Below are 26,779 nucleotides of genomic sequence, written 5' to 3'. Positions count from 1 at the left end.
ATAATTAAATTAATGTAAATTGTTTATTTACAACGTAAGTATAGGTAAGTATATATATATTTTTAATTGTAATTAATGTAATTTAATTAATTTAATTTAATTAATTAATTTTTAAATGTTATTTCTTTTAATTTAATTAATTTAATTTAATTAATATGATTAAATTATTGTAATTTATTTACCCTAAAAATACCCCTGTTCCCCAAAACCCAAACCTACCCCTGAACCCTAAAATACCCCTGTACCCCTTAACCCAAACCTAGCCCTGAACCCTAAAAATACCCCTGTACCCCATAACCCAAACCTAGCCCTGAACCCTAAAAATACCCCTGTACCCCAAAACACAAACCTAGCCCTGAACCCTAAAAATACCCCTGTACCCCAAAACCCAAACCTAGCCCTGAACCCTAAAAATACCCCTGTACCCCATAACCCAAACCTAGCCCTGAACCCTAAAAATACCCAAACACCTCAAAACATATACCTCAGTACCCCAAAACATATACTCCTATACTCATACTTATTTTTTTAAATTACTTAAATTAATATATTTAATTTATTATTTAAAAATACATAAAATAATATATTTATTTATTTTTAATATTAATTAAATTAATTATATAATGTAAAATAAAATATAAAATAAAATTATATACTTACCTATACTTACGTTGTAATGGCATGCGTTGTAATAGCATCTGCTATGTAATGTCATGCGTTGTAAAGGCATGCATTGTAATGGATCCTGCGTTGTAAAAGTTGCGATGTAATGGTAGTGTGTTGTAAAAGTTGCGTTGTAACGGGTGTTTCCCTCTATGGGTACATATTTTGTATATATTTTGTATATGCACAAGAATTTTCTTTCAAAAAATGAAAAATATGCTGATTAGTTATAAGAAATGATTAAAATAAACCAGTAACGAAAGTTACAACAGACTGATATGTTTTGTTCATAACAGATCTTTGGTCAATAGAAATCAAGTTAGCCCAGTACTGGCAGTTGTGTTGTTAGTTTAGTTGATTTGGCTTAGCCTTGCTGGTTAAGAGTCAAGACCCAGTTTTGTTCTCATCGTTGTCAACTTCAGGCCATTAGCGCACGATTTTGTGCCACCTGTAATTCACATGACTTAATTTGCGAATCATTTCTCAATCCATTTTACTTGTGGGGCTGAAACAGACATAAGATAATGCTGGGTTAGAGTGATTGAAAGCAGGCTTCTGTGTTAAGGGGGCGGCCGTGCTGCTTAAAGAAACACAAGCGGTTTCAGCTGAAGCTGAAGCAGCGCATATCTGGCCTGCAGTAAGAGAAACTCAATAAAGTAAATAGTACTTACAGACTAAATAAAAGGTCCCGTGTAACAACCAATGTAAAGAGGCCAGGAGCCATGGGAGGTTACAAATGAAACAAGGCCGTACTAAGGAGGGACTAACAAGCCTATTAAGGAATCCGAAGGCAGCATTTACGAAAGACAATGACACAAGCAAATGGAAAATATGATCGGAAAGTGCCCGCTGGCTCTCCCATACTCTACTACAGCAGTCTTGCAGAGTGAGCAGCGCATGCGCTCTGCCAATAGGCTCGACCTAAAAATATAAGCAAGCAAACTCAGATAGTAGTGGTGTGTTTGCAGGAGAAACCTCAACTCCTATTAATCCTCCATCCTTTTATAAAATTCTTCAGCGTGGAGTCTCTCCCCACTGGGAAGAGGTCCGCCCCATCCACCTCCGTAGTGGGCTGGTGGGTGGCCAGAGACAAAGGGGGGGGGGCCCTCTTGTTGCATATCTTAAACCTTCAAAGACATCAACATAGACTGTGGTCTCACTGAGACAAAGCAGCACAGAAGATGTGGAGATGTGGAGTAACAGCCAGAGCTGCTGACTTTGGAACTGGGAAACCAGGTTCGAGCCTTGGCTTCGGTTCAACATCCTGTGATTCTGGGCAAATACCTTCGGGTCTGCCTTCAGTGAGGACCCATTGCTTTGTGGTAAATGTAGCACTTCCATTTTTATTTTTTTTCAATCTTTACTTAAGCAGTTAACTACTGATCGACCTTTCATTTAAGCAGGTAGTATACTCCCTTTTCACTGAGAACGTTTCCTTAACATCCTTACATTTCACTTACGTTAAATGTGTCCAGAGGTGCTCCACCCTGTAAGGCTACGTTGACGTTGAACACTGCAGAGCATTTCAAATGGTAAACTACCCGTCACCAGCTCCTAGCCAATGCAGCAGCAGCCACCGTTGCTGACCCCTAACCCCAGAATATTCGAGTCTCAAAATGCCTCATCTTTGGTTGTGTTGAAGATGAGTAAAGAGAGAATATGCGAGAAAGGAGAGGGCGTAGCCTGAGAGGTACCGAGGGAACGGGAGAGAGCCAATGAGGAGAGTGGAGAGTGTAGGGTCTGGATTAAGTGTGCCCTAGAAACTTTGATGCTCTTTATTGCACCCTGTGAATTCCAGCATCTTAGGGTTTGGAATTCACCAGGTGTCATTACTAGATCTAATCGCAGGTGGAACCCTAGAATGGGGCATAACATGCAGATTCTGCGCCAACGTCCGCATGTCCAGTATTTCCTTGGAATTTTTCTCCTGATAGATTTCGTCAGGTTTGTTAGGTCAATTTAAAGAGGGGGAAATCTGAAGAGTTACACATTTTTCATTACTACTTGTAATTGTGACCATTGCGCAAAATGGAGTTTATGTCAGGGCCACAACTTAAGGGGTGCAACTAAGGAAGGCCTAAATGGAAGAATATAGAAGAGGATGAAATCAGGATCAGCTAAAAGAAGGGGGTCATATAATGGGAGGAGGGAAAGAGGGTGGAATAAACGATAACATAATATGCTGTCTTGTTGGTTATTTGTGAGTCACTTGTGTTGCCCTAGGGTTGTTCTGAAGCGCTGAAGGTAGCACACAATGAGAAAGGACAGATCTGGAAAAGGGAGTAGTGAGGGAACTGGCCTGATGAAAGGATGGAATAGGAGTAAGAGAAGTGAAAGATCTGAGTGGCAACAAAATAACAAGAGAGGGGGGAGTGGTAATAAAGGTGAAAAGGCAGGCGAGAACAGGAGTCACGGAAGTAACATGCAAGGGAGTAAAAGGACAGGTGAAGCAAGGAGAGGCCAAGGCAAACAACAAGAGAACAGTGTTGAAGGGATGTGAGTATTTTTTATTTTAGGATTGAGCATCACCCTCAAAGGAGTGAAAAATGACTCTGTACCGGGGGTTCTAAGAGTGGTCTGATGTAAATATTGAAGATGATATTCCCAAATCAAAGATATCATAGTTGAGTTTTACTCTTTGTCTGTTGTTTTCCAAAAATAATGTACATCACATTCTGGTGGGATTAAAAACTATATTAACTGCATCTGTTGATTATGACTGAATGGTCACCATTATTGAAAACCTCTAGAGGACTATCAGACATCACAAAGTGAAAGTGTCTTCTTCAACATTTTCAACTGTGTGCCCCCATATACTTCAGAGGGCATGGGCACAATCCCAAGTGAATCAAGTCAATTAGATTAATACTTCCGTTGTGGTGGTGAAATCAAGTGACTACTGCTTTGCTAAGGACTTTGTCCAATATTTAGTTGATTGGCAATGTTTTGAAATTTTGCTGGATGGCATTTAACCAAATGGCTGCTGGCCATTTCCCCCCCCCCTGTGCTGGAAAATGCCATTTTAGTGGCACCATGACGAGCTCAGCTCGTCATCAGCACACGACACCCGTGGGTGATGACGAGCTGAGCTCGTCATCAGCATCGAAAGGGTTAAATAATAGATGTAGGTTGCAGATGTGTGGATTCCCATATGTATGACTGTTATTGCATGGCTAGGAAAGTGGCAGCACATTGGTGGATCCTATTTCTTAACGGTTGATCTCTGACACAATGTGATCTTTATCCTCTGTGTAGTAGTGGTCTTTCATCTGGAGAAGCTGACTTGAAGACATCACCCAGCATGTCCAGGCCCAGTGGCAAAAGCATATACCGTAAGATTCAAGCTCCACTTTTCTTATATTCACATTCCTCAACACCTCTCACGAAGTTCAGACTATTTACTTTTGCTGTCCATGGTACTTTTGGTTAGACGCTATCTTCTACTATCAGCTCATGGGAATCATGCACGAGCTTGTGGCGGCACTGGAAAAATTGCCATCTGCTTCCTTGCATGTACCCAACCTTCACTGTGCATACTCCCACCCAACATTTTTTGGTTACCTGTGCACCCAACCTTAAGTTCTGAAATTGAAAGCTGCCTCACATGGACTTTAATGTCTACTAAACTTGATCTTAAAGAAATCTGCTGAGTAGCACAACAAAGGAATAAATATGATCAAAGATTGGGATTGAAAATGGGAAAAATGAAAAGAGTACATTTTCCTCAGTAAACACTGTCTCCGTACCTTCCCATCTATTCAGCACAGCTGGCAAAGCAAAACATACTGCAAGGAAGAGGCGCTGTGAGCAACACTGGCCTTCGAGGGTCACAAGTACGCAAGGTTTCCTAGATAAACGCTAACTATCTAAGCGATTCCTATATTGCTTATGTGAAATTATCTCCTACGGCTATCGTATCTTGAGAATCTCTATGAACAAAAAATCATGTCTGCCTCCTTGTGGCGATTGTCAATGACATACCTCTAAGTGCTGGATCAGAAAAAGAAAAATAGAGCTGCAGGTAGCTCTCCACTCTTTCCAGTCATTATTCCACCTTAAGTGTGTCAGGAAATAATTTTCAACAAAGTCAATGTAGAGATGGTAGTTTATGGTACACCAGACCACTATTTGAGGAGACCATCTTTTGAGAAGAACCAAATATATAAAGCACCTTGTTTGGATGTAAAGCGGAATACAAATGGAGATTACCTTTTCACTCCAACGCATCGTGTTTCACTGTACGCCATGCAAGATCGGTTGAATTGGAACACACACCTGTTTCGCCCCTTCTCGACTTCATGTTCATTTTCTAGAGATTATTCCAGAACAGTCTTGGAGAACGTTATGGAGGATACCTTGTGGCTGATAGAAGAAGCAAGATTGTTGGTAAGATCTCAGGTTACTAGATGCAAGGATCCTCACCAAATGATAAACCGCGAGATACAAGAGCTTAGTAAGGAGTAGACCATCTTTTCTGATGGGCCAGACTTATCAGTCTCCAGGTACAGAACTTTCAGCCTCGATTAATTTCGAATATCAAGCTATATACTTCAAATAAGACCCCATGCTTTCGTTGATGTTAGATTGCAATGTCTATTTACATATTTCTGATTCACAGGGAGAGTTGACTTCTGTCAGAACCCCTTTCACAGGGCCCCATAGCCGTTTCAGAGGGCTACAGGGCAAGCACCTTGAAAACCGTGGGGTTTGAGGCATTTTAATCCTGATGTCGGACATCAGGATTAAAATGCCGGACTGGAGCAATTGGGCCAAGTACCCTTTCAGCATTTGACTCTTAGTGATAGCTTCGAGTCGAGCAGTCCAAGGCTTCTCATCGGTAGGTCGATACAGGGGGGGTAAACACAGGCTCACAACTCAAAGTACTTTCAATAGCAGTAATAAGGTTTGTCCAGTTCAGTATAGTCTTTTATGACAAAAGTAGTGTTTATATACGAACACAAATACAGCATTCACAAACAATACACATAGCCCCCTAAGGTCAAGGATCTAGTGCTCAATAGGCAGGTACCTGAGTCCCATTCACCTCTAACTAGCGACAGTGGCTATTCCCCATTCACTATAGGTGACATCTAGGTTAGATCTCACTAGCAGTCCAAGTGTCATTGGATGCCACTCCAACTCTTAGAAAAGTCAAAAGTGTTCCAGTGCCAAAGCGATATCTGGCAAACAAGTTCCCCTTGAGCCTTCTGGCCTTTTGATCAGTTTTAACTGCACGAGCAGGGGATTGCACGACCAGAGTCTATAAGAGCATCTACCTTGCAGCCACAGAGGCTGCAGTGGTGGCCTTTGGTAAGTGAAACTTGCTGCATTGCAGGGGCAGCAGCTGGGTGTTCTCTGCACTCCTCCGGTGTGACAGTATGTTTCCTTTGTTCCTTCCCAAAGATTGAGGAGGGCTTAGACAGCTTCTGCTTCCGATCCTCATTCAGGGCTTGGGCCTGTGGCGGCCTCTCCTCTTGACCATATTATCAACTAGGCTATGATCCTTGCCCTTCCTTCTGGCATTCAGGGTCACTACTCTTATTCTGCATGCAGGCAATGGCCCATTCGGCACAGCAGTAAGTTTCTCTTCATGGCCACACACAATCGTTGGCCAATCAGCATGGCTAACTTCATGGCGGTCCACTCTGGTATATGGGGTCGCTGACTTATACACTGCACACAGGCACTGGCCCGATTGGAACAGTTAGTTTCAGTCAACACAGATAATTTCAAGGTGGCCACTGCTGGTATACAGAGACACAGACTTACACATCGCACACTGGCAATAGTCAGATTGGTACAGCAGTATTCTCTCCTCTCACATCACTAGAGGGGTCCGCTCACCAGGATCCCTTACTGGACCTCGATCCTTCCAGCGATCTCCTTTTCCTCACAGGGCACAATGGTCTTCGCAAGCAGGCAGGCACTGGCTCTCCATGTTCCAGGTGCAGGTGGTCTTGGATTTTCAACCAGTAAGTTAGGCACAAAACCTGCTGGAGCTGACTGGGTGGCAGCATCTCAGACACAGGAAAAATGCTTATTGATGATCAATCACAGACATCGATATTCAGAGTTGTATGCATTTACCATGCATGCCTTTACACCACAATCAGCACCCCTATTGCGACGTTAGCAGACATTACCTTTACCTCTCAAATTGTTTCAACGACTTGCCTTAGGGGGGCACTGGAATTTAGAATAGTATAAATTACTATTACAACTTCATTCAGTGTATCAGTAGGGAAGGTGTTGGACTTAAAATTCAACACTAGTCCAACAACGCTTTCCCTGAAGCAAGTCATTGAATTGCTCGGTAAATGAACGCATGGTAACGTTGCAGTGTGGGAACTCACTTCGTATAAAGGCAGATCATGGTATTGGCGGCGGCGTACATTTCCCATATTCAGTCTTATATGTCAGACCTTTGAGGAGTGTACTAGACCACAAATCGGCTTAAAGTAGAACACACTACGAAAAACTGAAACATGGAAAATTGCCCGGGGCATAGCAAGTTTTCAGTTGTCATATGCTGAAGGAAATGGAGTATATGAAAGGTGAGAAAGATTCAAGCTGGTCAGGGAGAACTTGAGATGAAAGAGTTGCACAGCCCTTGGATTCAAACATTTTGAAACTTGTGAGGAATTGTTTCTGGTCCCTTCATATGTGTTTCTATTGGGAGAAAGCAAGAAATTTGAATACATAGTCTGTTTCTTCCCTTCTCATTGCTTTCTTTCCCTTTCTGCTAAATAAGTGGCCCTTTCTCCTAACATAACCCATCCTTTCTATCTAGGATACTTCACCATGATCCCCATTAATTATTCCAATGTCCCTATATCTTTTACACTTTACTTGTTCATTGTTTATTCTCTTCATGTCTTGCTTTGTCTGCTAATGCGCTTGCTTTATTGTCCCATGTGCCCTTATCTTACTTGTGTTCGACTTTATGTCTCTAAATCATTCACTATCTATAGGCTTACCGATTCTCCCTGCATCCTATTCTGCCACTGGTGGTGCCCAGAGCTCCTCTCCATATTTCTAAAAAGTCTACGAGACCTGCCTTAAACTTCTGCCCTTAACATGTTTCAACTATTTTTACTCAGGGCTCCTCTTCCTATGTCACGTTCTTACACAATTCTTAAACTAGATAACATCCACTCCTTTAGTGCTAAATTTCTTTACCTGTCTCACATTTATTGTTTGTTCCCCCTGCAGAGCATGATTTTGTCTCTTGTGTTCTTCTGTATTACATTTTTTTGTCACATTACACCTGATTTTGCCTTGTTCCCTCAGAGCAGCGGAAGCAGTACTCACAGGCTGTTGGGAGTTTACAGGACAAGTTTCAGCAGCGAGTGGAGGTAAGAAAGGTCCACAGGAATCCTTGCTCATTACTATGATCAGTTTTGTAAGATAAAAAGCCAATAAGAAGTTTGTGTTAATTGTCCATGGTCTTACACTCCCTAACAAATAAGTAGCTCACACTACATGAACCACAACCCCAGAAGATAGAGGACACAATTCACCTCACCAGAAGACAACCACACTCATTACACATCACACCCACCAACAAGAAGCTGGATCCACTCTTAAATCAAAAATCAGTTCATTGTATGGATGCTACCAAAGACACAGAGAAGCCACCAACAATAACACTGTCACAGCATTGCAAGAACCAGATCGCTGGCATTCAGAACACGTTCACAGCCACTGAAAACACAGACCTTTCAACCAACCAGAGTGCAAATCTCTGTCAACTTGTGAGCACTCATGGTCCATGAAGACACAGGCTCCTGTCAACAAGAGCATACTCCTACCTACTCAAGACAGAGAGCTCATTCCAACACGGAATATTCACTTTTCCTGTTGTGACACAGGCTGGTTCTTTTTGCAGGTATGGGATATGAAAACCCGATCTTGCATGAGATAGGATTATATTATCTCACATGCCCTATTCTCCTCCTCAACTATGTTCTCTCATAGCCTTGCATTCCTATCTTTGTTTCTCCCCTCAGCACCTTCTCACCTGTGAAGTGGACTCCAAGCAGATTCGTACTGTTGAGGATGCTATGGCTCGGCTAAAGATGCTGGATTCCCAGGGCAGAGTCTGGGGACAAGACGTCATTTTACAAGTCAAGGATGAAGAATTGTCACTGACCGATATTGAGACCAGGGTAAGATGTGGAAACAAACAGTGAGCCAATGAGGGGAGGATATTTAGATTGGTATGAAAAGAGACAAGTTGTGTTCATAGCAAAAGTCTGCATTTTGGAAAAGAGGGAATGAGAATCCCAATACATACATGAGAAACATTTTCCTTGTCATAAGGGCATTCAGATCCATAGGAACACGAAACATTCTAGATTCTTACGAAGAAGGTTCATCTCTGCCCTTAGAGTGAGAGACAATGGATTTTTTTTAATTGTGGAGATTGTCATGTAATGCATTCACACAACATAGAGATGGACCAACCCTACTCGTGGAGAGAGATGTTCCTTACCTATAAGGTGAGATGCCAAATTCACACATAAGCAAGGAGACCATACCTGCACTTAGGAAACAGACCAGTCCTGCTCTTTAGGCAAGGAATCCTCCAAATAGACCTTTCCTGCCGAAGGGAAAAAACAGAACTGAACACAAAGAAAGAGGCGGACCAACAAATGTCATAGAGCAGGAGGCCTTCCCTAGTCTGGAGAAGCAAGACCTTGCTTACTATAGCAACTGAGCCCGCTAATGATGTAAGTGATGTCTTGAAGTGGATCAGGCTTTCACTTAATACAGGAACCAACAGACTGGACAGGTGAAAATTAACTTGTGTGTACAAGGGGAGCACATCATAGACATGCGATGAAGAGCCTAAGGGACACATGCATCATTGCACCCGTTTGCGATTCCCAAATTGCAAAAATTAAGGAATCGCAATTTAGAAATCGCAAACGGCAATGCATGATTAATTCGCAAATATTTTTGCGATTTCTTAATTTTCCTTAATTGCGATTCACATTTTGCGAATCGCAATTAAGGAAAACCTTTCCATTGATTCCTATGGGCCAAAAGGCCCATAGGAATCAATGGGAAGGCATTAACATTTTGCGATTTTCATTTTGCGAATCGCAATTTGTTAATGCATTTCAAGGGTGCTGAGGGGGGTCCAAAGGACCCCCCCTGCACCTTTGAAATGTTATTTTAAGTGCAAGTTTCACACACATATGTCCAAAGGAACATGTGTGTAACATGACACTTTCAAAAATGCTTTTTTGAGCATTTTTGAAAGGTTTCGCAAATTAACACGAGGTTCACCCTCATGTTAATTTGCTCCCCCTATTTGCGAATTCGCATTTTTTTTCAACATTCATGCATTGCATTTAAGGAATCGCAAAAATGCGATTCCTTAAATGCAATGGCATTTTTAGAAATCGCAAAAAATTGCGATTTCTAAAAAATTGTTTAATGCATCCCAAAAAGTGATTTTGGAATCGCAAACGGCCTAATTTTGCGATTCGCACCATTTGCGACTCCAAAATCGCTTGATGCATGTGCCCCAAAGAATGTGAGTAGGTCACAAGCAATGGATTCTCATTCTAGCAACAACATCGAGGCACTGAGGTCCTTGAGGAAGGGTGAATGTACGCACAGGTATGTGTACAAGGGGAGTGATTTATAGATGTGCTTATGGTGGCTTCCATGCCAGAAGTGTTGTCTGCCCTCACTTGTAGACAAATGAGATTGTGAGGTTTTGTAATTCTCGAGTCTGACTCCATTTTCTTCTGTGCCACCATTTTGTGTTGCCCTCACGTAGGCCTGTGAAGGTAGCCTGGCAAACAAAGATGCTTGGCCTTCTTAATTCATGTATACATTAACTAGGTTTCTTTTTGACTCTGAAATGAACTGTAAGAAACTGACCTCTTCACCTGAAACTGACCTCGCAAAGCCAATTTCCCTGATCGATCTTTGTCTGAGATTGCCAATCAATGTTCAGGACATCGTTAACTTTTAGTTTCCTTGCACATGCCTTATCTTGTTCAGCATCTGTTACCGTTTCTTTTTTATGTTTCTTCATTACATGGGTTATGCTTTCAATTATAGATTTGTCCGGCTTGTGGAGATTGAATTTGGGACATTCCTAATAATTAACTTTTGGGTTGGGATACTGCAAATTGAGTTTTTTTTATGTGATACTTTGTTTGAAAATGTACCTTATTGGCTAGAATTTTATGCAGTGGGTGTACATTTATAATGTGAATATTGGGTATAAAAGGAGACGTCTCGCCTTAGTAAAATGAGCAGTCTCCTGAGAATTTACACCGTGATGTATTTCTAGGATCACTGTTACTAGCTGCAGCTAATAAACTTGGTCTCTGATGCCATCCAGAAGTATTCCGTGTCTCTGTATACCAAGACAGGTGAACTCGAAGATCTTAGGCGTGTCCCTGACGCCGCTGGGTTAAACCCGGGTTCTTCAATGGAAGGAAAGGAGACCAGGACTGGGATGCAGGAAATGTAGAAACATTGCTGGGTTCTCTGATGACCCAATAATCCCCACCTTTCGCAATAACACAATCCCATCCATAGGATGGGGAGCACCCACAGTGAGAGAGAATCATACCAAGGCATCACCCCAATAACAAGCAACAGCACAACCCACCCAGAATGAAAGGAGCAAGTGGGACACAAAGAAAAGCCTAAGAGCATTGATATAAATATGGATCAACCTTTTGTAGTCATGGCATGCACACAGGAGAAAGACAGCACTCGTTTTTCTTTTGATTGACCTGTGTCCCTACAGTATGAACCCATTTTTTGTGTCTATTCCCCTGCAGGAGGAGCTGGACTGCTTCAACATGGACAGCGTGCTAAGCTGTAGCTCCATCTTAAACAGCGGTGTGCACAACTCGGTCCTGGCGCTGACCATCAGAGAACTGCAGGCCCGAAGAACCTCCATCTTCCTCTTCCAGTGCGAAGAGACCGGGGTAAGCAGTGGACTTTAAGACTCACCAAGGCATGGCTGTCATGAGTGGGAATCGGTGTGAGTACTCGGGAGAGGACTGATGGGGTTTAACTGCTGTAAAGAGTATAGAGGCACAGATGACAGAAGTGGTAATGCTCTGTATAAGCAGTGAAGAAGTTAGTGATGTGTAGTAACTATCTGCATGCACAATGGTAATGGCAATAGTAGGTTATACCCTTCTGTGTGAGTAGTGGAATGGTCACTAATGGTTGGTAACTAGTATTAGTGCTGTCGGGGATTGTGGTAAGTGGTAATGTGCATGAGTGATACGTTTTAAGCTGGTGTGGTAAACAGTGGTAAACACCTCTCTGAAGGTGGTGGTGGTCCATGTTGACCGTCTCTGGGAATATGGTGGCAGGTGTCAGCTATGCTCTTCAACCACTGTGAACCGTAGCCACCAACAATTAAAGTGAACAGTGTAATGGCCAGAAATGGATGGTTACATCTAGTATGCGCAGTTCATGGGTTATTACATGGGTCTCTCAGAGTGGCACGGGGCATCACCACTCTCTGTCATCCTGACTGGTGCATGATAGTAGCTGAGACGGACCCAATATGAACACTCCAATGGCACTCACAGTAGGTTTACTTGTGTCCTGCTTTCACTCAAACAGGCCGATCAGCTGCAGACTAACATAGAAAAATCCATGGAGGTGGGAAAAAGAAGAGAAGAGGATCACAACCAGCAGGCCCTCAGGTACCAGCTGCAAGCTCCCAGTATGCAAGCACACCTGCCTACACAACTCCTTGCCTGATAGGAATCCAATGATCATCTACAACACCTACTTAAGACTGTCTTTACCAGAAAACGTACAAACCTACATTAAAAGACACCCACTGTCATTTTACCTTACTAGAAATCCCAACAACCACTGGTCATGTCAAAGCACTCATGGAACACTGCACACACCAGAAACCACTCACCTACCAGAACGTCCACTGAAAAACACCCTCACCAAGACACTCCCTGAACATTGATCTGACAAAGATGCCCACAAATCTCTGGACCCGATTCACAGAACTAACTTAAGACAAAATCCTAAACTTACTACCATTTTGGTATTCACATAAGGCACTTACTCATTTTGGTATTCACAGAAGGCACTTACTCATTTTGGTATTCACAGAAGTTAGGAGTCCTAACTTTAGGACTCCTAAATGCATTCTGTGAATACCGAAAGTCTTAAAGTTAGGATTTTTCTCAGTTTAGGAGAAGTAAAGTTAGGACTCCTAACTTTAGGACTCCTAAACTGAGAAAAATCCTAACTTTAAGACTTTTGGTACTCACAGAAGGCATGTAAGAGTTCTAAAGTTAGGACTCCTAACTTTACTACTCCCAAACTGAGAAAATTCCTAACTTTAAGACTTTCGGTATTCACAGAAGGCCTTTAGGAGTCCTAAAGTTAGGACTCCTAACTTCTGTGAATACCGAAATGAGTAAGTGCCTTCTGTGAATACCAAAATGAGTAAGTGCCTTCTGTGAATACCAAAATGAGTAATTGCCTTCTGTGAATACCAAAATGGTGGTAAGTTTAGGATTTTGTCTTCAGTTCGTTCTGTGAATCAGGCCCACTATCCCTAAGGAGACCACTTCCAACTTACCTGCACCACCACTTGCTATTTCTACTTCTTGGGCACTGATTGATAGTTGCCACTTCAAGGACACCCACGTAGCTTACAGGACACTGAATGACGACACTCCTTACTATTGTTCGGCCTCTACAGCCATGTGATGCAAAAGGCAGCAAGGTGCGCTGTTCCTCCGGAATCAATGGATCACGAGGACTTCTTATGGAATAGTTACATCTTAAATCAATACTCTGCAACCTGTACCAACTCGATATGAATCCAAGTTCAAGCCATAAAAGTTCAGTGGGATTTGGCATTACACGTCCCAACTAAAGATGCCATCAAGTACTCCCCGTCTGCAGTGTTAAAGCTTAACAATGAATGAATGATGGGTGAATGCTCAGCCCTCACCTGTGCTCCTCCCCTGACAATATACTTTCTCTAGACAATAGCACGTATTTGTGACTCTCCATCTGGAGTATCGTTGTCCTCAGTATCCCACTCCCCCAAGTGCTGGCCGTTCCAGGTGTCAACAGCTGGGTATTAAGTGCATAATGAGCTACTCATCTGCACAGCGCCCCTCGAGGGCTGCAGGCACTCTGCAGGTCTCCTGCTGTAGCACGAGGAACACTTTCAGAGTATCTCCCGCTGCACTTTGTCAAATGCCGCAGAGAAGTCCATCTCACCAATGCACCTGCAGCCATGATAACAAGTACTGCTTGCAGACTATCTTCACAATGTCGGATAGGGTAATCGATTCCTGATCATTAACTCCACATCCCCAGTTTAGTCATTTGTTAGTAAAAGAGTAAATGTCTATCTTTCGGGCAACTTACTCATTGTTGCAAGAACAGCCCCCAACATCTTGCAGAAAAGAGGTGTTCAGCATCTAAAAGCAACACTTGGATAGCTGCAGAGATCTGTAGCACCGAGGGCTTAGCTGTCTGCTACACTTACTGGAACACCAGGCAGCCTCGAACTAACCTACCAGATGACTTACAGACCACCAACATTTCCAGTGACCTTTGCCCTTACCAGGGCGCTCAATTATCTCTAAGCGCAACAATGTAGCCAAATGGCCGAAGGCTACCTTCTGACCACTGCTACTAGAAGGACACCTATTCACCACTGCCACTACAACAACCCATGCTGCCCACTGCCTCCCCTGACCCAGGACTGAGCACTGCCACTACCCACATAAACACTGACCACTGTCCTTCCGGGACACAAGCACTGACCACTTCCAGGGCAAATACCAATCACTGCTCCCGCCAGCACGAACCACAGACCATTACCACTGCCAGGCCCCACACTGATCCCTTCTCCTTTAAGTATTCTCACTGACCATTGCCCCTAGCGGAATGCCCGCTAGAACTACTGCCGCTGCGTCATATACTGACCACTGCTTTGCATGGAATGATAGGAACGACTGACACTACCAGTACACCAACTGACCACTGTTCCTCCAAGAGCTCCCTCAGACCATCGTAACTACCAGGAAATCCACTGAGTTCTGCTCCTATAAACACATACTTCACTGCCCCGTATCAGGCTACTCTCTGACTACTGCTACTATTAAATCACACCCTGGCCATCACTCCTATCATGGCACACACAGGCCACTGCTACTACTAAGTCACACAAACGACTGCTCCTACAAGGACACTCATTGGCCACTGCCACTGCGCAGATAACCCGGAAAAATACACTGCCCATTGTTCTTATCTGTGCACAGAGCAACCTGTGCCCTTACCCGGATGTGGTCCTTCTAACTGCTGCCTCAGCCAGAGCACAGATTGGCCACTGCTTCTTCTGAGCCTGCCACTTACCGCTCCCAAAACACTCACTGACGAATACTAAACTTCCAAAACCCAGTTTTAAAAGTGCCACTTCCAATACACATACTGATCAGTGCCTCTTCCACTACACAAGGTGAACATTACCACTACCATCGCAGCCACTGACCACTGTTCCTATCAAAATATACAATGAGCATTGCTTTCTATGGCCGCCACCCTCACTACACTTCGGTCGTGATACTGGTAGTATTGTGGAATCCGCGTGCCATCATACCCTTCTCACCCTTGGCACTCATGTCGCTCTTCTCACATCTCCTCTCATGCCGTGCTGCTACTTCCCCTCGATTCTTGTTTTATGAAATGTATTGCATTGGTGTCCTTTAGTGACGTGATACTGATGTTACCCCCTTATCTACTATTCCTCATGCTGATGCTTTGTGCTTCTTGCCATATGCAGCAATATTGTAAAAAATGTATCTATCGTTATGTTGCATCCTTGTATCATGACACGGCTCTTGCTCCTCTGCCATTATGTCCTCAAGTTGCTTATATCACAATGTCTCACACTCATACTGTGTGTCTGCACTGTAGTCGCGGTCTGGATATTGTGGCCTTGATATTGTCCCTAAGTTGTTATGTTATGATCAGGGCCACTGGAATTATGCGGCAGAAGAGGGACCAATTATGTGGTAGGGTCCAGTAAAATCAGCAGCAAGAAAAGGCAAATTATGCAGCATAATGCGGCACATTTTGTAATAGTATTACTTCATTTTTTGTCATTTTTAAATTTGGTAATACTGTTTGGGCATTGGTTGCACCCCATTAGTACCAAGTTAACACCCATGTTTTGCAATAAGCAACAGAAAGTTGATCAGTCCAGCTTTGCCAAGCGCCTTCCACCGCGCGGCAACACATGTTGCTGCATTTTTTGTAACTTTTGAACCGTTCGAGCTAGAACAAATTATTTTTTCAATAAATCTGCAGATTATATGGCAGAGGATGGATTATGTGGAACACGCGGCAAATGTATAATTATGTGGAAATCACAGCAGCTGCACAACCGCATATTTCCAGTGTCCCTGGTTATGATACCATATCATTAATATATCTATATGTCATTATGCAAAAATCATTCTTCCATGCTACTACCATTCCTCCGTCTATATCACGATACTGCTATCACCCCCTTTTAATGTGTCACAAAATTGATATTGGTCCTCTTTCCATACATTATGAGACAGTTATTGTCATTCTATTCCTATGCCATGAAACTGTTTCTCTTACCTCTTTATCCATATACAATGGCACTGCTTTAGTTTCCCTAACAGTTCAAAACACCTTCATTACACTGCTTTTGCTACTGTGGTATTGTTTAATTTACCTCTGTTATGGTAACATAATACTGCTAGTTGGTGTCCCCCAGAATGCTGTTACTGTCTTTATTTGGCAATGCAGCCATTGTCCCAGTGTCCTTGCAGCATGATGTTGCTGTTGTCCCTGATATGTTGTTTCATTCTACAAGTAGTTTTTCTCTATTTTTGGATTATGGTATTGCTTTTGCCTCTTTATACCTAGGTCTTGATGCTGCTTTGGTACATGTAGCCTTCACCGTCACACAGTTATTGTGCCTCTGCCCCTTTACCATAGCACTGGTACTGTCCCGCTAACTGGATGTCACAATACTGACTTTATAATTTGTGTATATCACTATGCTAACGGTAACCTCCTTCCCTTATGACATGATACATATATTTCACCTTTTACGTCTTGATATTGAGCCCTGGCAGCTATAGCACAAGCAGCAGGCAGTCCCCAGAGAGGTGAATTTTAAATTCAACCACTTCCAACAATAAAAGAATGCAACACAATTAAAGTATCAGAACCAAAGTAGAAAATTAGAGAAACGTACAATGAAATAACAACTCAAAGGTCATTAAAACACGTCAATGTGGCCCAGAGATATGCATTGTAAATGTTTTAGGGCAATAAGCACTAGGAAAAAGGAAAGGGTCAATCAAAAGTCACTGTTCGCTGTTGACAGGGTCAGACTGGCATATAAGGCAATCGGGCAGTGCCGAAGGGCTAGTCTTACAGAACAGTATAAGGGCCGGTTGTTGGTTGTTCGAGGGTCTGATTTATGGTCTGGTGGGCCAGTTTTAACTACTGATTTCCATGATATTACAGAAAACATTGCCTGCAGCAAGCACACATACATACAGTTTCCCACGCTGTTGGACCTGGCTCTTTTTTGCAGGGCTATCCCCAAACATTTTGCCTTCTCCCTCCTATTTTTTCTTACCTGTTCTGTTTTGTTGGCGCTAGGACTCTGAGCACTTTACCTCTGCTGATCAGTGCTAAAGTGCATATGCTCCCTATCTTAATTGTATTGGTAACTGGTTATCCATGATTGGCATATTTTATTTTGCTGGTAAGTCTCTAGTAAAGTGCACTGTGTGTGCCCAGGACCTGTAAATCAAATGCTGCTAGTGGTCCTGCAGCACTGATTGTGCTGCCCACATGAGAAGCCCTGCAAACATGTCTCAGATCTGCCACTGCATTGTCTGCAATTGCATTTTTAAAGTCCCATGTCGACCTGGCCAGTCCACCCACTTGCCAGGCCCAAACCTTCCCTTTTACTACGTGTAAAGCACCCCTAAGGTAGGCCCAAGTTAGCCTCATGGGGAGGATGCAGTGTATGAGAAAGGTAGGACTTGTGTTGTTGTGTTTTACATGCATTGATAGTGAATTATTGCTACTTTCATTTTTCTCTATTTTAAGGACTATCTCTCCTATAGGTTATCTTTGGAGCTGCCTTTTAACTTTCAACTGGGAATAGATAGAGATTTGGAGTTTGAGTTCCCTGAATTCAGGATTTTAAAACATCTTTCTGTGAAGGTGGTTTTTAAATTGAGTTCTTGAAAACGCCACTTTTAGAAAGTGGCCATTTTCTTGCTTTGCCATTCTGTGACTCTGCCTGCCTGTAAAATCCACATCTGGTTTGGACTGACAGCTGGGCTCTTTGTGCTTTCACACTAGACAGTCACACAAAGGGAGCTGAGGTGTGCTCTGCTTATCCTGATTGCCCATCACCTGGTGACGGGCCTCCTTGAGTTAGAGTAGTGGGAGGATTTGTCACTGACACCTGAATAGGGCTGTCTATGTCCTCTCACAATGCTGTCTCCAACCCACTGCAGAGTGTCTGGAGCCAGGTCAGGGCAACGCACGACTATCCTTTGAAGTATGCCTACTTCAAAGGCAAAAAGGAGTGAAAGTATTGGACCTGTGTTTGGGGCAGAGATTAAACAAAAATCTTCATTCAGGATCTGCCTTTTAGACCCTCCTCCCCCACTCTAGCTCAATGGTGGTGGGGAGTGGATGAAACTGGTCCTCTATTTAACTCTCTATAGTTTTTAAGCATCACCTGCTGCACAGTGCATGTGCTCTCTGTTGTGAGACATACTGTTAACTTACAGTAGGTTTATAGCCCGCCCATTGTTTACCATTGGTTGGCTTGACTGCCACTCTCATTTACTTGCTTCTCACTAGCTAGATTTTGTGGGCTTCCCTTCCTCTTTGCACTTTTGTCACTTCCCTGGAGCATGAACACATTACTTATGTACTTCACTGCTCAATTGTCAAGTGCTACTTTTTTCTTTTTGTTTAATATCTCCAGAAGAGTGCATGTGTTTTCTAGTTGTCTCTCTAGTGTAATGTTCTCCCCTTCTTCACTGCACTCTGCTTATGTTAGGACATGTATGCACTCCCCACTATATCCCTACATTACAATGTTGTGTTGTAACCCTCTTGCCCTATATAAAGATTTAGGTGCCCTCTCCTATGTTATATCAAGATTTTGACTGTACATTAAGATGTGATTATTAAGATATGTTGCTGTCCCTTCTCTAGCCTTAATTATGATACGTATGGTATTTTTCTCTAGCCCCTTATTGTTACATGTGTGTCATTTTTCTTTAGCCCTATACTTTAATGATTTATTCCTCCTCACTACCCTATTCACACTCTCTATCACAATATTTAGTTTCCTATTTTTCTTCCTATTTTTCTTCTCTTTCCCTCTTTGTGTGCTCGCTGGTCCCCATCCTGCTATTATATCTGTATTAGCTCTCTTGTTTAATATCTCCAGAAGAGTGAATGTGTTTTCTAGTTGTCTCTCTAGTGTAATGTTCTCCAATTCTTCACTGCACTCTGCTTATGTTAGGACATGTATGCACTCCCCACTATATCCCTACATTACAATGTTGTGTTGTAACCCTCTTGCCCTATATAAAGATTTAGGTGCCCTCTCCTATGTTATATCAAGATTTTGACTGTACATTAAGATGTGATTATTAAGATATTTTGCTGTCCCTTCTCTAGCCTTAATTATGATAAGTATGGTATTTTTCTCTAGCCCCTTATTGTTACATGTGTGTCATTTTTCTTTAGCCCTATGCTTTAATGATTTATTCCTCCTCACTACCCTATTCTCACTCTCTATCTCAATATGTATTTTCCTATTTTTCTTCTCTTTCCCTCTTTGTGTGCTCGCTGGTCCCCATCCTACTATTATATCTGTATTAGCTCTCTAGTTTTATATTATGGTTCAGTTTATTCCTATGTTGAAGTATTTGTGCTATTCCTATTTCTCGACCTCTGCTGTTTCACTTCCAGACCCTTGCCACTATATATGTTATGGTGTCCTTCAAATCCCCCCATACAGAGAGCTGTACTTGTGAGTTGTATGAACTGCAAATGGAGTAAGGTCTCCTTTACCTTTATCTGATCATTTATATTCATTTTATTCTCATTCTGCTTTTCTGATCTTTTTTCCAGAAATAATTTAGAGAACGTGCTGTCCCAGCAAGTCTCGTCTCCTCTGAGAGGAAGGTCCAACGCTTCCCCACGGAGCAGCTGGAGGCAGCCGGAAGAGTCACAACTGAATCCGCGCCCACTGGCACAGGGGCCACGGGAGAAGCATCCACGGAACCCAGCAGCTTATGGTACAGGGCAGACGTGGGGCGTGGGTGTGCCTGGGGGGGGCATGGAAAGAGTGACAGAGCATGGGGTGTGGGGGGCACCGGTAGAGTGAGCTTCTGATGCACACAGAGGAGGAATAGTAGTGTCAGTCTGGAATACAAAGATGGAGGATCTGTTCGGCGGAGCGTCAACAACCTGGATGCAGAGGAGGAAGAGGGAAGTAGTGGGAGAGTTGGGCACAGAGCATGAAAGGAACCAGCAGCAGTCGCAGGGCAGTTGTAGAGAGGGAAAATGCGTGGCAGCAGTGAGGGCCTGTGGCTCAGTGAAATGGAGAACGTGTGAGTGCAAGAGGCAGAGAGCCTGAGTCCAGCAGCGGTGAGACTGTAGGGTGCAGACAGCTGAAGAGCATGGCAGTAGTACCAGCCCTGCAGCTGTAGGGAGAATAACTATGACAGAAGTGAAAATGTGGGGTGCATCCAGACTAATGGTACCAGTGCACAGCAGTGAGAGTATGTGGTGCAGCGAGTAGACCGCTGTGGCAGTAGTGACATGGACCTGGATGTAGACAGAGCTGTGGTAAGAGAGGTGATGGAGGAGCGCTCTGGCAGCAGTGGGAGCCCATGGTGTAGAGTGAGTAGAGTATGGTAGCAGTGTGACTGTGGGGGGCACAGGATAAGGTGGGGTACTGTGAGAGAGTAGTAGCACAAGGAAAAGCGTATGATGGCAGTGAGAGTAAGGGATGTAAAAGCCCTGAACCTGAGAGGTGCAGAGAGAAGATTATAGCAGTACTGAGAGCCCATGCCTAAATGGCTGCAGTAGGGGGCCCACCGGCACTTCTCTTTGGGGATTAGCACTAATTTTTCATCGTCAGACTTTTACCCAGATTAAGAGAGAGAAAAACACACAAGGGAGAAAGAAGGAGGAAGAGAAACATGGAAAAACTGTTATAAAGGTAGGGACATCTTAAGGACTACAGGGGCCCGGGCAAAATTACATTTTAGGTCCCTTGCTCAGAACAACAGGGAATTTTGTATCCATTTTCAGTTGTCCCTTGCTCAGAATGACTGAAGATTTTTGCATCAATTTTACGCCCTTGGCCCCTTTGAAAGGCTCATGCACAATGTTCTTCCTTGGTCAGCCTACATGTGGACTCAATCTTGTTGCAAACCATCTCTCTCTCTGGCTGACCGGCACCGGAGAAACAGAAAGACTATCAGCCTGAATAAGCTTGAAGTGGGCTGTTGTCTCAACTTTTGGGCCTGTGCATAGAGATGGTGCTTGTTTGATTACTGCACTCCAATTCCTTTTCTTTGAGAAACAGGGACTCTGAGTCAATAGGCACTAGCCTGTGATTGCTTAGGCCCAGCAGTGGCTCCACATGGATGGTGCTTTCATGGAGGAGGGAGCATATGATACTCTGCACTGCACATTGAAACATGGCCTACATGCTAGAAAAGCAGAAAGACTAGTTGTCTGACCAAGCTTTCTACCCACAATGGTTATTTTATAGCTCTAGGCAGTGTGGAATTGTCCAAAAAGGTTAATAAGGGCGCCATGACAGGTGTGGTCTCTAAGCCAGAGCCCACTTTGTCCATGCTTTAAAAAGTATCTCGATAAAGGGAGAGTGCAGGGATGAACAGGAACAATAAAGAGTGAGATAAAAAGGAAGAAAGAGAACCTGGTGGTGAAATAATGACGGTGAATCAGGACTATTTGACCTTGTTATTTGGGATCCCTGATATTCATAGTGCCAGCAGCGGGTTTCTGAACAAACTTTAGGGACCGGCAAAAACTATTACAGAAATTAAGCACTGGCGAGCATAAAGTGGGGGAAGGGATGTTTATGTCAGCACTGAGCAAGAGGAAAGCATAGTCAGCAGTGAGAGATTAGGGGCGCAGGAATAAGAGTGCTGTCGCAGGCAGTGAGTGTGAGGGGTGTACAAGAGGAATATTGGGAGAGGGAGGTGTATAAGAAGATTTTGGCAGTAGTGAGAGCAGAAGGTGCAAGCAGGGAATCACATTGAAACAGTGAGTTAGTAAGGGCTTGAGCAAATGAGTATGGCATAGTGTTATACCCTACTTATTTGTGTAACATGTATTCCAGCCCTTTTGTCTCTAGCTGCTCAGCCAGAGTGTGAGTTGGTCATTGAAATTTTGGTGTGCCTTGATGTTAAATCTGTTGGCGTGGGATGTTGGTACAAATGACAGCCCTTCGTCAGTGGATGCCTCTGCAAACGGACTCTGCATACGTTAATCAGCTTTTATTGGTGGTTAGCTCCAGTGGCGGGCTTCAGAAAGCAGCAAACATAAAATAGTGCACATAAAGTAATGTAAATAAACAGAAGTGAAAGCATACATGTAACAGGTCCAATTGCTATGGACAGCAACGAAAATACAAAAATGGCGGGACAATTGTGATGATTTCACCACCCAAAAGAGATGGATTTTACAAGACACACAAAGGCACCAATACAAAGTGAGGGGCGTGATGAATGCCCACAGAAAAGATAGGCCACTGGAGCTAACCACCAATAACAGCTGATTAGCGTATGCAGAGTCAGTTTGCAGAGGCAGCCCAGCTAGTGCCAGCCTGAGTGTCGCAAGAACCTAACAACGCTCCTGCAGATAGCTTTAAACACAGTTGTCTTGCTGTTTTTATTACAGCTTTTGCTGATGGAATATTCTTTACTTACATTTTATTGGTAATATCATTATGTTGGTTTGTCCTATATGTTTGATTAGTTATTTAAGTCTAGGCGTAACATATCCATGATGTGCCAATGTAAACCAAACATTTACGAAGAAGAAATGCACGTTGTATCATCAAATTTATTAGAGCGAAATATATTTTACCTTTCCTTTTGTTTCTATTTTAAGTACAATTATTTCCAAGTTTCAGCATACAGAGTAACACAGGCCTGTCAACGTGAATCCTTTATATGTGCATGCACCCAAGGTTGTGTGGTTCTTTGGGGCATTTATTGCTGTTCTGGGACTCTGGAAAGAAATTTGCACGGTCTACATTAGCTAATTGATTGTAAGACCCCTTATGACCTTACAACCTTTGATTTTATATAGTACACAGGCGGCGCCACGGTAATCCGAACGCTCCCAAGAAATAGTGCCCTCTCGAGCTACATTGGCCAGTCTCGTGTGATATTGCTTAATCTCTTCTCTTTTTATAAGTGATCTGTCCATTCCATCTTATGACTGATTACATATCATAGAAAATCAGCAGCTGCATTCATCATCATTGAATGTAATAATCCATGACATGTCAACAAAATAAAACGTAAATATGCAAATAAGGACTTATTACCATTTGCATGAGCTCTTTGAATAATCACGGTGTTGACAATGCTGTAATTAACTGAAATTGATGCTGAATTCACGTTGGGATAATTTGGGATTCCTCAACATTTTATCGTTCTATTTCTACCTTGCAACAGCTGGGATGTGATGGGACATGCCAGGAAGCAGAGGCTTCAAGGAGCCCTTAACTCGTCTGCGACGTGCACTTCAAAACGCTTTGTTTCCTTTCTTTTATTTTTAATGACGCATATTTCCTTTTTACAAGCTGTGTAGAGAGGAGTGAGAAATTGACACATAAATTATTTTGGGGTATATTATCAAGGAACAGTGTTAAACATATCGCTGCTTTAGCGGCAGGAAACTGACATCTAAAGCGGCAAGAATGGTCTTGATAATATGCCTTTGAGAATTCCAATAGAAGCCCAGGTTCACACCAGAACATGGGCTTCTATTGGAATTCTCAAATGCATATTATCAAGCCCATTAACGCCACTTTAGCAGCAGTTTCCTGCCGCTAAAGCGGTGATAATTTTAACGCCGTACCTTGATAATATGCCCCTTTATTTGTCTACTGTGCTTCACGATAAACTGAGCATGCATACTAATGGGGAGTTGTTTTTATAAGGCCCTTCTCCTGTCGAGTACAATTCCTCTTGCATCATCATCATCTAACAGAAAACGCTTTCGCAATAACTGGCTACCAGTCAATCGTGGTGCCTTTTCCCCCCATTTCTACAATTCTCAGTGTTAGCCTACAGAAATGTGTGTGTCACTCTGCGATTGCCCACGCCATATATGTATGAGCTGCATGGCTAAACACTTATAACGACCCAAATGTGAAACTTATTTATTTGCTATGCCACTGCTTGTTAGACCTTTTCTCAGATATCTCAAAAGTGAAAACCCAAAGGGCTTAACATTTGAATATGAGGCGGAATACCCCAAACATGTTCAAAGTGTGTCTGTTGGGCCAAAAATGAAACTCAATATAATACTGTTAGGATGTAAAGACTGTGGGTTGAGTCGTACTGTTGTCACGTTTTCCTGAATATAGTACCCTATGAACTAGCCAAAGTTGCTAAGTACAACAGTCTCAACCTCTTTTTAGATTAGCACAGGTCTGCAGCATTAGGTTCCTTCTGCTGATCATTGATAGTGAGACCAGTTAGGTCTCTCTGATAAAGTAAAAAAGTGTCACTGGATAATGTTTTTCAAAACACCACAGGTACCCGGAGGGTGCCTGAACTTCTGGGTTATAGTGTAGCTCCTATATTCCCAATAGGCTCTGCCCATTGGAATAATATATCCTTTAGATTTGACGTAGGACTTAGGTCAATAGGTCTCTATCGAATATACTAAACTTAATAGTGAGTGCCAGCTAGCTCAGAGGTTACTAGAAACTTTCTCGAATTCACAAGAAGGGATTAGTTTCTGACAACCGCATAAACATGACAACTTTGTTTCCCAAGAATAAGAATATATCTCTCAGAGTCGTGGAAACAATAGATAACTAGTTCACTCAGTCAGTCGTGCATGCTTAATTTCTGCAGAGTTACAGAGAAATAGAGAGACAGGCGTTTTCAATAAAAGGTTTATTGAACAGTCTTCTTTCTCATGCAAGAGAGGTGAACTGCTACAATCGTTAGACAGAATGCAAAGTATAATGCGTACAGCAAGAATAGTATTATAAAATAATACTGTAATGGCATTGTATGGTTTCTAAGCCATTTAAAAATACATACATAAATAACACAGGCTAAAATATTCAACTGGTGCTTCTAAAATACGCCTACCCAAATGTACCTAACCTAGGTCTAGTACGAGGGAAGAAGTAAGTATGGTCTTTAGCATAGGTTTAGTTTTTGCCAAGAATCTACCAAAGGTTTCTCTAGTTTCTAATAAGCTCCATACCATGTTAGAATGAAGGAGGTCTGGTATCTCTGTCTCGGGACTCGATTTCCCAACACCCCGCAAGGGGAGTCAGAAACACTAGAGCTGGAATCTCGGCAGAGAAGGGCAGCTCATGATCAGTGCATCAACTGGAGAGTCGGCTTCCTTCGGCACTTCCTTTAACGAGCTGCGTCGGGCAAGTAGGTCTTCGAACTGCTCCGAACCACTGTGCTTTGCTATAGCAAGTGAAAGTATATTTATACTGTGAAGGTGTTTAGGAATGCCATGTTTGATGTTAAGTCGGCATATGAACGTCATGAATGAACCACTGGGGAATAGTTGTTCATTGTAAGTAACTGAGTTCTTGGAGAAATCAATATTCAAGCAAGGGGAAGTCCCTAACAGCTTAAGCTGGTTTTCCAAGAAATCGTTGTGACGTTTGGTGAATGGATGGAAGTAGCCATGCCTGTATTTAGGTAGCATGGGCTATGCCTAAATAAGGGCTTGATTTCTATGCCTATGTAAGGGCAATGTGAATTGTACCTATATAAGGGCATGAATCGGGAAAATCCATTCGGAATCTAAAACGCCATACAACAGGGTAACTAACTATCAGATGCCAGTACACAATACTTGACAGCCAGTACAGTTGTAATTTTGTAGTACCTGTAGGAAAACTTGTTCTTAGTCAACCCGTATCTCAAAATCTTTTAAAAACACAAGAAACTCATGAAGGATTAAATTGACTACAGTAATATAGTCAAATCTAATAGTTGCTAGCAGATTAATCCAACTCCAACTTCAAATAAAGAAAAGAGAACATGGCTGTAACATCAAGGGTGTAATGTTGCATACTCAATGTAAGATAGCATCCAGTGAGAAAGTATTGATTATGATAAATAGTTTTTTTAATTCTAAATCATTTATATCGAATCCTAGGGTCACAGTAAAGGCACACACACTGACATAGATCCACAGAAATATATGAAAGAGCCCATATCATCGTGGCCTTTGTTAGTGAAAAGTCCACCCAGTCACATCAAGTCCATTTAATAGTCCTTGTATTCCTTATGGGGGACGGATTGTGATTTGATGTGTGGAGCTGATGTGGACAGTTTGTCAATTCTTAGGTCTCCTTGGTCAACGAGTATATGAGAGCATCTTTAGGACTAGGTTTTGAAAAAACATAAATATTCAACCCTTGTGAGTCTCACTGGGGTTCATGACTAGAGTCAGCTCAGTCAGATAGAAGGATCTTTCGGTTCAATCTGTGGGCTACCTCCGCTTCCTGTATCAATGAACTGCTTGCAGAAAAGGGGCTCCACCGGGACAGTGGAGGGAGGAAGTGATTAACAGACTGCTTGGTTAATTTTAACTGCCAACTCTGTCAGAAGGAGTGCAACATCCCAGTAAAATTATAGACATATGGAGCATGCAATTAATATCACACCAGGTGTGCCTGTCTGTGTTTCACAGTAAGAGAAAGACATGATGCTAGAATAATCATTAGATTTTACAAAAAATAGCTTATAATTTATAGAAGTACGTTGGCACTTATACCTCCCTG

General features: G+C 42.6%; 1 protein-coding gene across 4 annotated transcripts in view; it reads left to right on the top strand.

Moving 5' to 3' along the window:
• Positions 1 to 26,779, top strand: part of EPS8L3 (EPS8 signaling adaptor L3) — a 164,050-nt gene that overhangs the window by 54,449 nt on the left and 82,822 nt on the right. For all 4 annotated transcript variants that reach the window (XM_086923584.1, XM_086923583.1, XM_086923581.1 and 1 more), the window contains 6 exons: positions 3,919 to 3,995; positions 7,954 to 8,018; positions 8,673 to 8,831; positions 11,478 to 11,627; positions 12,280 to 12,362; positions 19,867 to 20,033. In XM_086923584.1, coding sequence (XP_086779710.1) covers positions 3,965 to 3,995; positions 7,954 to 8,018; positions 8,673 to 8,831; positions 11,478 to 11,627; positions 12,280 to 12,362; positions 19,867 to 20,033 — 655 coding nt within the window. In that variant the 5' untranslated portion in view covers positions 3,919 to 3,964. The remainder of the gene's footprint in view (positions 1 to 3,918; positions 3,996 to 7,953; positions 8,019 to 8,672; positions 8,832 to 11,477; positions 11,628 to 12,279; positions 12,363 to 19,866; positions 20,034 to 26,779) is intronic.

This window comes from Lissotriton vulgaris, chromosome 5 (assembly GCF_964263255.1).
Source record: "Lissotriton vulgaris chromosome 5, aLisVul1.2, whole genome shotgun sequence".
NCBI classification, from domain to species: domain Eukaryota; kingdom Metazoa; phylum Chordata; class Amphibia; order Caudata; family Salamandridae; genus Lissotriton; species Lissotriton vulgaris.
This window is presented reverse-complemented; position numbering and strand designations above follow the sequence as displayed.